At 32.3% G+C, this 13,317-nt stretch overlaps 1 protein-coding gene across 1 annotated transcript in view; it reads right to left on the bottom strand.

The window, feature by feature from the left end:
- Nucleotides 1-9,566: 9,566 nt before the first annotated feature.
- fng (Fringe glycosyltransferase) overlaps nucleotides 9,567-13,317 on the bottom strand; it is a 71,476-nt gene continuing 67,725 nt past the window's right edge. Inside the window, exon 10 of the mRNA XM_035353018.2 lies at nucleotides 9,567-13,162. Within this exon, the coding sequence (XP_035208909.1) occupies nucleotides 13,108-13,162 (55 nt within the window). The 3' untranslated portion in view covers nucleotides 9,567-13,107. The remainder of the gene's footprint in view (nucleotides 13,163-13,317) is intronic.

Here is a 13,317-nt window from a genome sequence, read left to right as displayed (position 1 = left end):
TCTATCCGCCCAATTTTTCCTCTAGCTCCATTTCTGAAAGCACACAAATGAAGTCTAACTTGAACTACAGCCTCAAATGCGATGAAAAACATAATTGCTGCGCGATGATGACCAGACGCATTCCACTTCTGAGGAAATGTTTATTACTTTTCCTCTTGTCTTCGTGGTGTAATTGGAAGCATTCCAAGTTACATTGGGAGGTCTGGAGCTGGAATCTTGAAGGGGATAGGGCAACTTCTCATGATCTCTGCTCAGAAATAAACTTAACGATTCTAATAGTACACGAAGTAAAATGTGGGGGATAATGATTCTTTACTACCTGAATTTGACGAACGGGTTTCTTCCTCTCCCGACTACATATAAGTGGGTGAGGGAGAATATAAGGAATTTCTTCCCTTACCTCGTGTCCTCATCGTGTAATCGGAAGAACGTTCGGCTAGCGTCAGGAAAGCAGGGATTCGAATTCCGACGAGAGCATGGTTAATTCTTCACAATTAAAAATATACCTAATGCCTTTACAAGCGGCGTTTCAACTAAAATGTGGTGACAGGTAATTCACCATTATCTGAATTTGGCAACTGGGTCTCCTCTCCAGTCGCCCCTTAATTTAAAGAGAATGTAAGGAATTTTCTTCTTCCTCATCACGTGCCATTGCAGTGTTATTGAAAGCATGTCCAGCTGGCAAACGGTGATCCGAAGAGGGCATCGCAGATTTTTTTTGCGTTTCCTTATCCAAAATAAACCTGATGAGTATATAATGTTCCTCGATACTTTTTCTAGATATAAAGTCGAAGAATCCACTGAACTAAGTAGCGTATTATCGCTGAGTTCCAATAGTTACTACAGAGACGTGTGAGAAGGGTTAAAATATAAAATATCCTTTCATTCACTCAATGAAATAATAACAGAAAATCGTCCACTAGGGCTTTTAAATCAGGATACGAAAATAAGAAATTAATCTAATACTAAACTACATAGACTTAATCGAAGCTAGACACAAATATCTAACGTAGTCGGCCCTTAAATTACACTAGCCGGCGGTTCTCAACAGCCACGTACAATACGGCCGAGAGTATTAGATTCAGCCGGAGTAGCCAGGAGGCAAACATGCGCCATTAAGAACTTCTAAGCACTTTCTCTCTGGAAGATACTTTGGTATTTTTCCTGGCATTCAGCAGGATAATTCGTTCCTGCTCTTGCCAGTATCCTCAAAGAATCCCTACTGGGCCTGACATATGATGATAAGTCCGAAGATGAGAGTTCTCCATACGAGGTAGAACTGAAGAGGTGATGTTTCTCAAAGTAAATTGAACTTCCTTTAAATACTTCTAACTCATTTGCATTCAACGCGAATCTAAAAACTCATTTTGGTATGGAAATGTAGGTGGGAAACAAAAATTCAAAAGAAATGGTTTAAAAATTAAAAATAACTGTTGTAAAATTAAAATACACCTTACAATTACATTTTTAATACTTTAATACCTTTTAAGTCTTTTCAGCTGATTGATTTCGATTTTAAAAGTGGGATGTAAAACACAGTTCTTGGTATATAACAATAAAACAGATGTAGCTCATATATAAACAAGTGTCAATGTTATAAAAGTGTTTTCATGTAAAGAATTTTATAAAGAATGAGTCTCTGACGTAAAAACATTCGCGTTGTATATACATTTTAAATTGCTTTCTATCAAACATAATAAATCAGGATACTTTAAAATTGTTAAAACACTTTTTTAATTCAATAATGAGATTCAATAATCGACCCCTTGTAAAACTGAAATAAAGTTGCATTGATGTTTAAACCAGAATGATTTTCTTACTGACAAGAAGTGTCTTTAGCCCGGAAAACTTCCATTTTTGATCATATTCAAACCTGAAAGTTATGCCTGACATCAAAAACCAATATTTTCGCAAATGTATGCAAAATAACACAATACACTTACTTCCCATATTTAAAATTTTACTCTGGATATTAATATTTATACCACTAGCATTGTTAAAAACAAAATTTTTATACCACATATTATGTGGCTCTGCTCAAGAATATCTTGAACTCTCCCATATAGAATATGCAATATTTTATTCCATAGATGTTGATCCATAATAAACAGTAGCTTTGCCAGCCAAACCAGATTAAATATTCATTTTTATTTCAACTCACATTTGTGGCCCCAATTCACTTTTCATTCTAACCGCTCCTATTCCAAAACATTTACATTTCTAATAGTTTTGCGTTATAAAGAAAAGCAGCAAGCAGCAGTCTAGCTATGCCGAGGTGCAGAAAGGAAGGGATAGTTTATAAAGTATTTTCTCCCTCCTTCCAGCATGCCTTTGTGGCATAACGGTTGGCACATTCGGCACGTATTCGAGAAGTCCAAGTCCCGGCAAGGGCATTGCTCATTTTTCATATCTCCAGAATAAAGAAAATCCTAATGACTCATCAGGGAAGCCCAAACTAAAAAGGTGGTGATTGATGTTTCTTCACCATTAAGATTTGGCGATTGAGTTCCACAATCTCCAATCGCTCTTTAAAAGGTAATTTTCTCCCTCCTTTCTGCATGCCTTTGTGCTGTAACGGTTAGCAAAATTGGCACATATTCGCGAGATCCGGATTCGAGGGCAATACACATTTTTCACATCTCCTGCTTAAAATAACCTAATGAATTTACAAGTAATCCGATATGGAAGCTCACAATGAGAAAGATTTCTGTTCTGGAAATTTTGAGCCCATGTTCCAAAATTAGCTATGTCATCATCATTATGTAAAAGTCATATGGACTTCTGGATTAATCCAGAAGTTATGGAAATATATCCAGACATGGAAATCCAGAAATAATGCAATCCAGGAAAAGGCATTAGTATTTTTAGAGTGGAGAAAGTCACCCAACTGGTATAGTGGTTAATGTCGTTGACTGTCATACCGAAGGGCCAAGGGACCGGGTTTGAATCCCGTAGAAGGCATGGATGTTTGTAAATGTATAGTGTCGTGTGGTATGGGAGCACCCTAAATATGCAGGGAGCCGAAAGTCCTCTCCAGAGGTTCTAGTAGGAGAAGAGGTACTGAAACCGTAATTTATGAAATAAAGAGTAATTATGATCTAAAGGATATCAAAATTTACACAAAAAAAAGCTTAATATTTATTTGTTTACTTTATTAAACATTTCTTTCAACGCGCGCATGCGTAAAGCATACATTACGCATAGTCGAAATTAGAAAATTGCAACCAGAAAACTTGTTTTTTGTGTGTATTCGTGATATTTATATTGATAAATTTGATGTGTATTCGTGATATTTATATTGACGAGGAATTTGATTTAAATAATATCAAAGACGGAGTACATCGAGATGAAATACTACATTTAGTAAGGAATTATAAGCCGACTAAAATAAAAACATCTGCCCTGAAGATAAGGATAGTGCTGACAGATCAACGTCCAGTTCATTGCGCGCCGTGACGTCCCCCCCCCCCCTGCAGAGCAGCGTGAAATTGATAAACAGATTTCGGAATGGTTAGAGAAACAAAGGATATGCCTTTATCCATTTTTTGCAGCAATTCCACTTTTTGTTTGATAGACATCGAAACATGCTTTCGCTTTGTAGATCCTTTGGCAGCTCCAGAATCGGAATTTCTTTTTGACATAATCGAAAGTTCAAGCTTACTTTTATAAAATTGCTCTAACAGTCTGCAAAAAATAATAAGCCGGATCCAATTAAAAGAATAAGGAAAAACGCAATCTGCAACATTAACTGAAATAGATAAATAGATAATTTTAGCTTAGCTTATACCGTCCGTTATACATTAAATGCGCATGCGTAAAGGTATTATGCGCATTCGCAGAAAGTTTGTAGCTTTGAAGTCCGGATTATAGATCACTCCGGATTATGGACATCCGGATTAAAGACTTTTTACTGTAGTAAGAATAAAAATGTTTTTAAGTGCAATTATTTGGGGTTCATCAATGACATTTTGTGTCAAAATAATGTAGGTAGATGCCTTATAAGGTATTTTCTCCCTCTTCTGTATGCCTTCGTGGTATAATGGTTAGCACACCTGATGCATATTCTAGAAGTCAAGGTTTCAGTCCTGGCAAATCATTGCTCGTTTTTTACATCCTCTGCTTTAAAATAACCTAATAACTCTACAGTGGTCCCAAACTAAAAGATGGTGGATGGTGATTCTTCACCACCATTTTATGAATTGTTCCCCTAATCCCTAGTGGCCCTTTATTTTCTGCCTCCTTTCTGTACGCCTTTGTGGTGTAACGGTTAGCACAATCGGCGCATATTTGAAAGGTCCAATTTCAAGTCCCAGCGAGAACATTGCTCATTTTTCATGTCTCCTGCTTCAAAATAACCTAATGTCGCTACAGCCTAAATAATTCTTTGACATTTACCTTTCTTTATTAATGTATTTTTCGGCTGCCTTTTCTGAGCCCCTTATGTTCCAATTTTTTCTGTATCAAGTTATTTCTTCTTTAAGAGCTTCCTGTACACGTGTGTTTTTATAATGAATCTCTTGAACATTAAAATTCTTACCACGCTATCATGGTAGGGAACTAAATTTGAAATTTAACATTTTATATCTAAATCACTCAGACCTGTCTATAATTATAAATTTTACAATCTGTTCCAATAGAGGTTGGGCTCCGTGCTCAAGCACTCTAGTGATTCACATGACATATATGACATTTTGTGCCCCAAGAAATGAAGATTCAATGGCCGTGAATTTTTGCTTGGACGCATTCACTTTTAAATCCACTTCTTTCAGAAGCTTAAAAATTTCACGCAGTTCCTTAGTGTGGTCATCAATCATGTTACTAGTGACAATTATGTCATCTAGAGAGACGAACATAAATCTGCTTTGTACGGGCTTTTAAACTATATTCATTGTCCTCTACAATACAACAGGAGTGCACATAAGCCAAACAGCAATCTTAGTAATGCATATATGGCCAAATTTGCAATAAATGCTAACTTGGGTATATCCTCAGGCCTATCTAAAATTTGTCAGATGCCAATTCATGTATGGTTATATACTGAGTTCATTTCCCTAATAAGTTCTTCAAGTATAGGGAAGGGTAAATCAAATACTTTGTTATCCTCTTTAACTTTCTATAAATGACAGCAAAATGGCAGGACTGGTCGTCTGTAGGTGGAAAATTATTCTTTTTTCTGCAGTAAACTACTGTCTTAATGTAGAGACTACTTACGGGGTTTAAATTTTTTATTTCTCATCATGTTTTTAATATATTTTTCAATTATTTCGTCCTTAACATTATAAAACCATACTGTTTTTTTCTACACAGGGCATTATCTCTTGTATCTATTTTATGTGTACTAACCACAGGGTTTCATCAAACAATGCCAAAAAATTTCTTGTCTTCAAAGTCTGCTCTGGAAGAAAAAAGTTCTGGAGCTTTTTCTTCCAGAGCAGACTTTGAAAATCTAGCGCTGGTGTAATGATGCAGTTACCTTTTCTTGCAATCTCCTCATCTCAAGCTACAATACATTTGCATGAAAACCAATCCACTTTTCTACTGACTTTAAAATTCCAAATCTAATATCATTTTCGCCTGTAAATTCCTGGGCACTTAAAGCAAAATGAAAGGCATTACATTTTTCATTTTTACCGTGCACACTGCTTGTATGCTCACAACAGTGACACAGTGTCGCTACGATTTCAACCAATTTGTACACTCCAAAACATTTGCCTATGAAGTTGCTACTTTGCACCCCCATATCCAACAATGCTATTAACAGTATTTCATTCAAAACTATGTGACCCAACTCGTCATTTTTCAGCACCCACATTTAATTAAAATTGAAAGGCTTTTTGCATATCTGGAATCGCACACTTCTCTGATCCCCAGCACCCACTCCTATTTTAAATGACATGTTGTTTTGATCGATATAAAATTAGCGATACATCCACAGAGGAGGAGAACCTTTTAAATTTTCGATATTATTCTATGAAAATTTCAATGAATTCTAATACAACAGAAATAATAGGAATTTGAAAATAAATGTAACAACAATCATAATTTATTATATAAATAACGATTAGAATTCAGGTCTTGACAAATACCAATTTGACTTTTAAAAATGTGTTTCTTCTAAATCCGATGTTTACATAAAAATAAATTTTGCTTTAAAAAAAGGGATTTTTGATAATACATTAGGGGCCATCAGAAATGTAAACAACAATTTGTTTAAGAAATTTATCATGCAGCTAATACCACAAAATACCTTCGGACGTAAAACATTTTCAAAATCATTTTTATTTGTTGTCTTTGCTACACGCAGAAAAAAAGTAAAAATTTTATATTCTAGTAAATTTTGCCGGGGTTAAACATTAAACGCTGCAGAAGAAAGCATGTTTTAATTATATTTTTGATACATATACGATGCACAATGCATATACATTGAATGCATATACGATGCACAATTTTAAAATCTGCAAAATAAATTTTGCTGCCTATAAAATTCTTAAAGTTAAGTAAAACTGCAGATGATAAAATAGTGGAATAACTGTTGCAGCACACTCAAGATTATGAGAAAGTACTGAAACTACATTGGTGTTATTATCACTAATAATAGATTGGATTATTTAACTATGGCAAAGCACACGAGGGCTATCTGCCTACAGGGAGGGATGCTTTTGTGGAGGACTTTCTAAGGGAAACTGGCTCATATACACATTACACATGGGGAAAACCACAAAAACGCCTATGCAGCCAGCCCATTAGCGAGATTTGAACCTCGGACTGAACTACCAGTGCTCAGAGTCTTTACCGCTCGGCCGCTGGTGGGCCCACTAATAATGAATACACTAAATTTCAAAATGCACCAATATATAAATTAATGTATATCTTGGGAAATTTTGAATAAAAAATTCTAATTTTTTTTCATGTATGCCTAGAAATACATTTTACTTTATACATTTAGACTTTTAGAAACACATTAAAACTTTTACTGGTAAACATTTCATAGGCTTTTAATTTTTTTTTTTATAATTACTAAGAAATATGCTTTTTTAAAAAATTACTAAAATATAAATCAGAAAAAATGTGTGAATTTTATTTTGGTTGAATCTAAATTTGAAACTATGAAAGAAAGAATCAAGCAGTTTTTTTTAAAAGAGATATTAATAAATACATACCAAATTCAATTAACACTGAGAAGCTAATTTTTTAAAAATTACTCCAGTGATCTTTACAAAACTTGGCATTTTGGCATAATTTGAGGCATAGTACCAAAATTTGGGGAAAGAATATCAATATGGCATTTCAGAAAAAATCCAATTTTGTGTCAAAATACCTATGTTAGAACAATGCTATATATAAATCTAATATATAGAATGCTGTATATAAATCTAATATATATATACCAAGTCACACTTTCAAGACATGAAAAATGTAAGCTGAATTTTGTCAATCAGCCTAGTAGAACGGGAAATATAGAATTGTCTCTTCTTTGGCTCAGTGTACATATTAATAGAAATTGAGGTGAAAAGCTCATGATAATTTTAATGCGTACCTACACCTGTGAAAATATGGTTGTATTTTTCAACTATTATTTATAAGCTCTATTATTATTTTTATTATTTATAAGAGGATAATGGAACAGCAGCAATACCAAGCACAACAAATAAGAATTCTTGGTCAAATACTTATTTCAATTCTATACTGAGATGACAAAGAGTAAAATCAAAGTAAGTTTAAAGAGTAAAGTTTTTTTTTACACAAAGTTACATTTTTAAGTTACAGAGAGTAATGCTTTTTTATTTTTTGTTTGTCACATGGTTCCATTTTGATGGAGCATGTAGAATAATTTCATTAACCATTTAAATGCAAATTTTATTACAACACAATTATAGATAGGCAAATATGTAAACTACTTTTTTAAAGGCTATTTTGAGTTCACAGGGAAGTTACCACAAAAGCCAAAACATCATTCCAATGAATGCTTCGGAACTGCTATTCTGTAATATTTTAAATAAAAATTTCTGACCTTTAACAGAAAAAGTTTCTCATTAAAAAAAAAAAAAAAAAAAAAAAAAAAAAAAAAAATCAAAATGAAAAATATAAACTGTTTAATTTATTACTGCCTTCTTAAAAATATGTACAAATAAAATCATGATTAAATACAAAAATACATTCACATACATTATATTACATATATATAATACATAAAATCTTATTTTGCTGTAACAATCAAGAACTTCTTGAATATAAATATATACATCAATTTAAAAATTATTACCAAAATAAATGGCACTTCAGCTGCAAACAAAGTTTGCAAAAAATTTTACTATATTTAAAAATCACTTAAAGTTCACTAATAGCAGAATTTAAATTAAAAACAAAATTTTAAAAGTAACAAGTGTATGAACAAATCTAATGATAATCAGTTTAGATTTTAGTTGTTAAAACTCTTTGAGATAACTATAAAAGCACAACATTCATAATATATTACAAGAAACAAACAAAACAAATTTGATTGATATTCTAAAATACAAAGATTTTGAGAACCTGACTATATTTAGCAAAATAATTTTAATCTTTTATTATTATCTCGTTGCTTAATGTTTAAAATATATATATCCTTCACACAAAAATTAAACATCAATTTCTGTGATTGTATCTTTAGTTCAATGTAATACAGTAAATTAATTCATTATTTGGCACTTATGTATTGAATAATAAAAATACTTAGCAGGAAATATACAGATTGATAAATTATATGCACATATGAAACTTTTAACATACAGAGTTTAAATAGAAAATTCAAAGTATACTTTTTTTTTTTTTTTTTTTTTAAATAAACACACTTTTTTCAGAGCAGTGAATGAAATGTTTTTAACCACAACAGTCTATTTAACATAAATGAAGATCTAGGCACATTTCATTGCTATCTGCAACAAAAATCCAAAGAATACTTACATATGTAAATCTAAATTACATGCAGCCAAATCAACAACAGTGAACAAAGCTGGAAATCTGAGTACTAGACTTAAAGTGATATTAATTTTACATATCCATTCAAGGTTGGATTACTCTATTTACAAGTCTCAATATTTAACATTTAGCAATAGAAAACCACAGAGAGAGTTTGATTTTGGCAATGGTGTAAAATGGGAGGTAATGACCAAATTACACAACAGTCAATGGACATTTCAACTAAAGATGAAGGAAAAAAATTTCCACGCCTATTCACAGTCTATTTCCTACAGCACATAAAAACTGAAGATAGTTTCAGTCATTTACATTGCATCAAGTAATTAAAAAATATTGTTATAATTTTTGTATTTAGATGAGTAATTTTAGTAGAGTTATAGGTAAAATTGTTGTATTTCCTCGTGCAATGCAGCGCAAGACAAATTTGAAGAGAAATCTATGCCAGAAAAGTAAGAATACAGGGGCACGTGCATTTAATTGAGTAAATGGATATCTCGGTAATTTGTATTGAAATTGAATAAATGTAATTGACCACAATGTTGGGTGTAGTTGTAATTCCATCTTCTTATTGCTTTCCAGAAATCTCGAAAAGCAGAAAGTGCTGGAAATTTCTCACGACCAGCTGAAAACTATTAAAGCCAGAGAGAGCATCTCAACTCAGTTGCTTATTTACTGCTTTTGCAAGGTGTGGACTGATATATCAGAGTTAGCCTTCTTTTTAGATGCGTTTCGTATTGCGCTGTATTATTTATTTTCTTTTTTTTTTCAGTAGTTTAAATTGTAGCTACTGATTATACTGTGAACTCTTATGCAAATATTTCTGTAGAAAATTCTGAAATATTCCTTTTGATAAAAACAAATTTTTATTGACCTATTATTGAACTTGTTCATTCAATCTATTATAAACCCTGTACGTATACAACAATATTATATTGCTATGGAAAACTTCATTTACTTTTAACCTCAAACTAGTCAAATTTTAAGCAGATGTTATTAAAATATCATGAATAGTTTCTGACCAACTATGAGAACGCATTCTACATGAGTGAAAAGAGTAAGATCCTAAATACATCCAGTACCTAAACCCCAGGTTGAAAGCTGATGAGAGGCTTGCTATATGCATTTTATATTCAAAAACGTCAAAACCAAAAGCAGTTTTGATACAGCACCCACCTATTCTAATAGCCTTGAAAGACAAGATTATGAAAGATTCACGCATGAACTTGATATGCTAAAGAAATATAAAAATAATTATTCTGTGCCCATAAATATAACAATGAAAAACACGGTTACCACAAGTGAAATGTAGAAGAATTTATACTGAATCTCTCAACAAACAGTTATCTGTTTTCTTTTAATCCAACAGAGATAAACTCCAACTTCATCAAAAAGATTTGTAAGAAAATTAGCAAAATATTCTAAATCATTTAGGAAGCTCATGTCTTTCAGAAGGAAAGTGGATAGAGTGTAAGCTTATTCAATTGTAAATTAATAACTGCTAATAGTAATAATGGCTTGTGCAAAAAATATGTATTGTTAAGAAGGAAAACTTCGCAGCAGCAGGAGTGGCTCCCTTCAAATGAAAAGGGAAATAGCTGTGCTGTCACCAAAAAGTGCCAAAGCTCGAAGCTGATGTCGAAGTTTGAACAGGTTCGATGATCATCTTTATCAAGAGTTTAGAGCTGTGCGACTCCATTTTTACCTCCTCCATATTGATGGATATAAAATCAGACATCAAACTGCGATATGGATAATGCAAGTTCAACAGCCAGTGAATGTGAAACTTCACCTAATTTTCTTATTAATCTTAACCCGTGTTCCTCAATTTCCGGGCCCACCAGCGGCCGAGCGGTAAAGTCGCTGAACACTGGTAGTTCGGTCCGAGGTTTGAATCCCACGAACGGGCTGGCTGCATGGGCGTTTTCGTGGTTTTCCCCATGTGTAACGTGTATACGAGCCAGTTTCCCTTAGAAAGTCCTCCACGAAGGCATTCCTCCCTTAGGCAGATAGCCCTAGTGTGCTTTGCCAAAATTAAAAACACCACACCACCTCAATTTCCGGTACACATCGCAGAGCCAGGTCCGGTATATCATAGAGGGGAAAATTCTTTCCTACAGGTTCCGTTGCCAAATCCCTTAACAAATTTTCCCTCTTCTTTCTAGCAACGTAGAAGACAAACTGGTTTACATTACGTCTATGGAGTTAACTAACTTTCCATATGGCTTTTCTGTAATGTTACCATTACTTCAGCTTAATCTTTATAACATTAGCTTTAATTAGCTACCATTTATAACATTAGTTTTAATTGGCAACCATTACAGCATCTTAATTTATTAATATCAGCTTTATTAGCCTCCAGCTTAAAGCAGAAATTTATCTTTATTAAACTAAGAATGTAACACATGTATCTAATACATGATTTGAATAATCAGATCTCATGAATGACAAATTCATAAAAATAAATACTTAATCTCCTGCTTATTGTCAAACCAAAATATACTCCTAGAAGGAAAGAAAAAAAAAAAAAAAAAAAAAAAAGCATTTTGAGCAACTGATAAAATTAAATTCTGCTTCATTGAATTGAATAAAATCCTTATTCAAGACACATTTTTCTCTTAAATGCAGATTTACAAGAACATAAAAGTTTTTTTATATTTTTCATCAATCAGCCTACACTGTTAAAAATACAGTACAATCTAGGTCATCTGATCTTCGCTAATTCGACCTTGTTGGTAGAAAAAAAGATCCAAATCCAAAAGTCACAAATTGTTTAGCATACACGAATAAACAGCATTCATGCTTCCTTGTTAACCTAAATTCTATTAACATTAATCATTACATTGCAGTCAGCAGTCTGTACCTGCTCAGTTTGTTGAGTTCAGTATGAAGATGTATTTGTCAATTTATTAATGTTTTGTTTGTTCTCTGTTACTATGACAATGTTTGGTTTAGAGTACAGTATTTTTACCTGCATTTACCTAGAGTTTGGCAGTCTGCTCCAGAGCAGATTCAAAGAACCAAACTGAAAAATAGAAATTAACTAAATCACAGTGAAAAATCACTAAAAAATGGAATTTTGACAAATTTAACTTTCATTAAAAATGAGACAATTAGCTTTTCTTAATCAAAATTTTTTTCATAGAACGTTCCTTTCAAATTTAGGGATTAAAATTTTTTCTGATGTAAGGTTTATCCCAAGTTTTTAACAGTTATCTTTAGTTAAAGCTATTTTTGTGTTTCTTCTAATTTCAGCTTACAAATTTCCTGGCAGGGTGTTCCTTATTTTGAGCAATAAAGCGTAATTAACCCTTCTTGAGTTTATGTTTCTGTTCCTTCTTGAGTTTATGTCCCTATAAAGCGATTATTCGCTTACCAGTTCTTGATGTTCCACCCACATAGCTGTAAATTTAAGGTTGGAACCCTATACTATTATAATAATTGAAAAAGCTATCTAAATTCAGATAATTTTAAAATTGGCAGATTGGAGATTTACAGGGGATAAAAAAAAAAAAAAAAAAAGTACTCTTCCAGTTTAACTGTTTGTTGGCGGTTACAGTATGAAACTTAGTAACAATTTTAAACACCTTATTCTAAAGAGGATCTAATTAACAGAAAACAAATTTATGTTTCATATGAATTCATTGAAGCAGAACTTCATATACTCTAAAACAAAAGTCCAACATTAAATCACAGATTCTGTACAGTAAAATCTATATAAAGACTAATTTTATATTAGGTACAAAATTATTTTTTCTAAATAATATGCAAATTAGCTATAAAAATACAATCTAGAATATATACAGTGAGATAATTCATTTGTGGCACAACATGCTTTCAAAAATAATACATTATAAACTTAAGATAATGCATTTCAACAACACATTAGAAAATTTTTAAGAAAGTCAAAATTTTCAAAAATAGAAACATTTAAATGCTCTTTTCTACATTAACATGTGCTACAGAGTGATAGGCAATTTTAAGAATATACTTATTAAAGGCTTTTAGTCACATAATTCAATACCTTACACACTTACATACATTATCAAAATTTAACAATGAAATTTTTATCTGGCTATCTTTCCTAAGGCACTATCAAAAAGGCATTTGGCAACACAAAATTAGTTATGTATTTACAAACAGGAGGATTTATCAGCTTGGACAAAAACTAAAATTTGGAAATAAGTGGCAATGCAATGACAGAAACCTAAAAGAAAAAGAATTTTAGTTATAAATTACCATACAATATAAATATCACATAAGAAATTGATTTAAATACCAACTTTCCATGTACATAAAATAAAACCACCCCCTACTTATTTCAACTAAACGACAAGTGCATTTTCAGGATGCATCACACTT

This window comes from Stegodyphus dumicola, chromosome 5, assembly GCF_044657685.1.
Source record: "Stegodyphus dumicola isolate Sdum_Otavi_A_Nest chromosome 5, ASM4465768v1".
Classification (NCBI taxonomy): domain Eukaryota; kingdom Metazoa; phylum Arthropoda; class Arachnida; order Araneae; family Eresidae; genus Stegodyphus; species Stegodyphus dumicola.
This window is presented reverse-complemented; position numbering and strand designations above follow the sequence as displayed.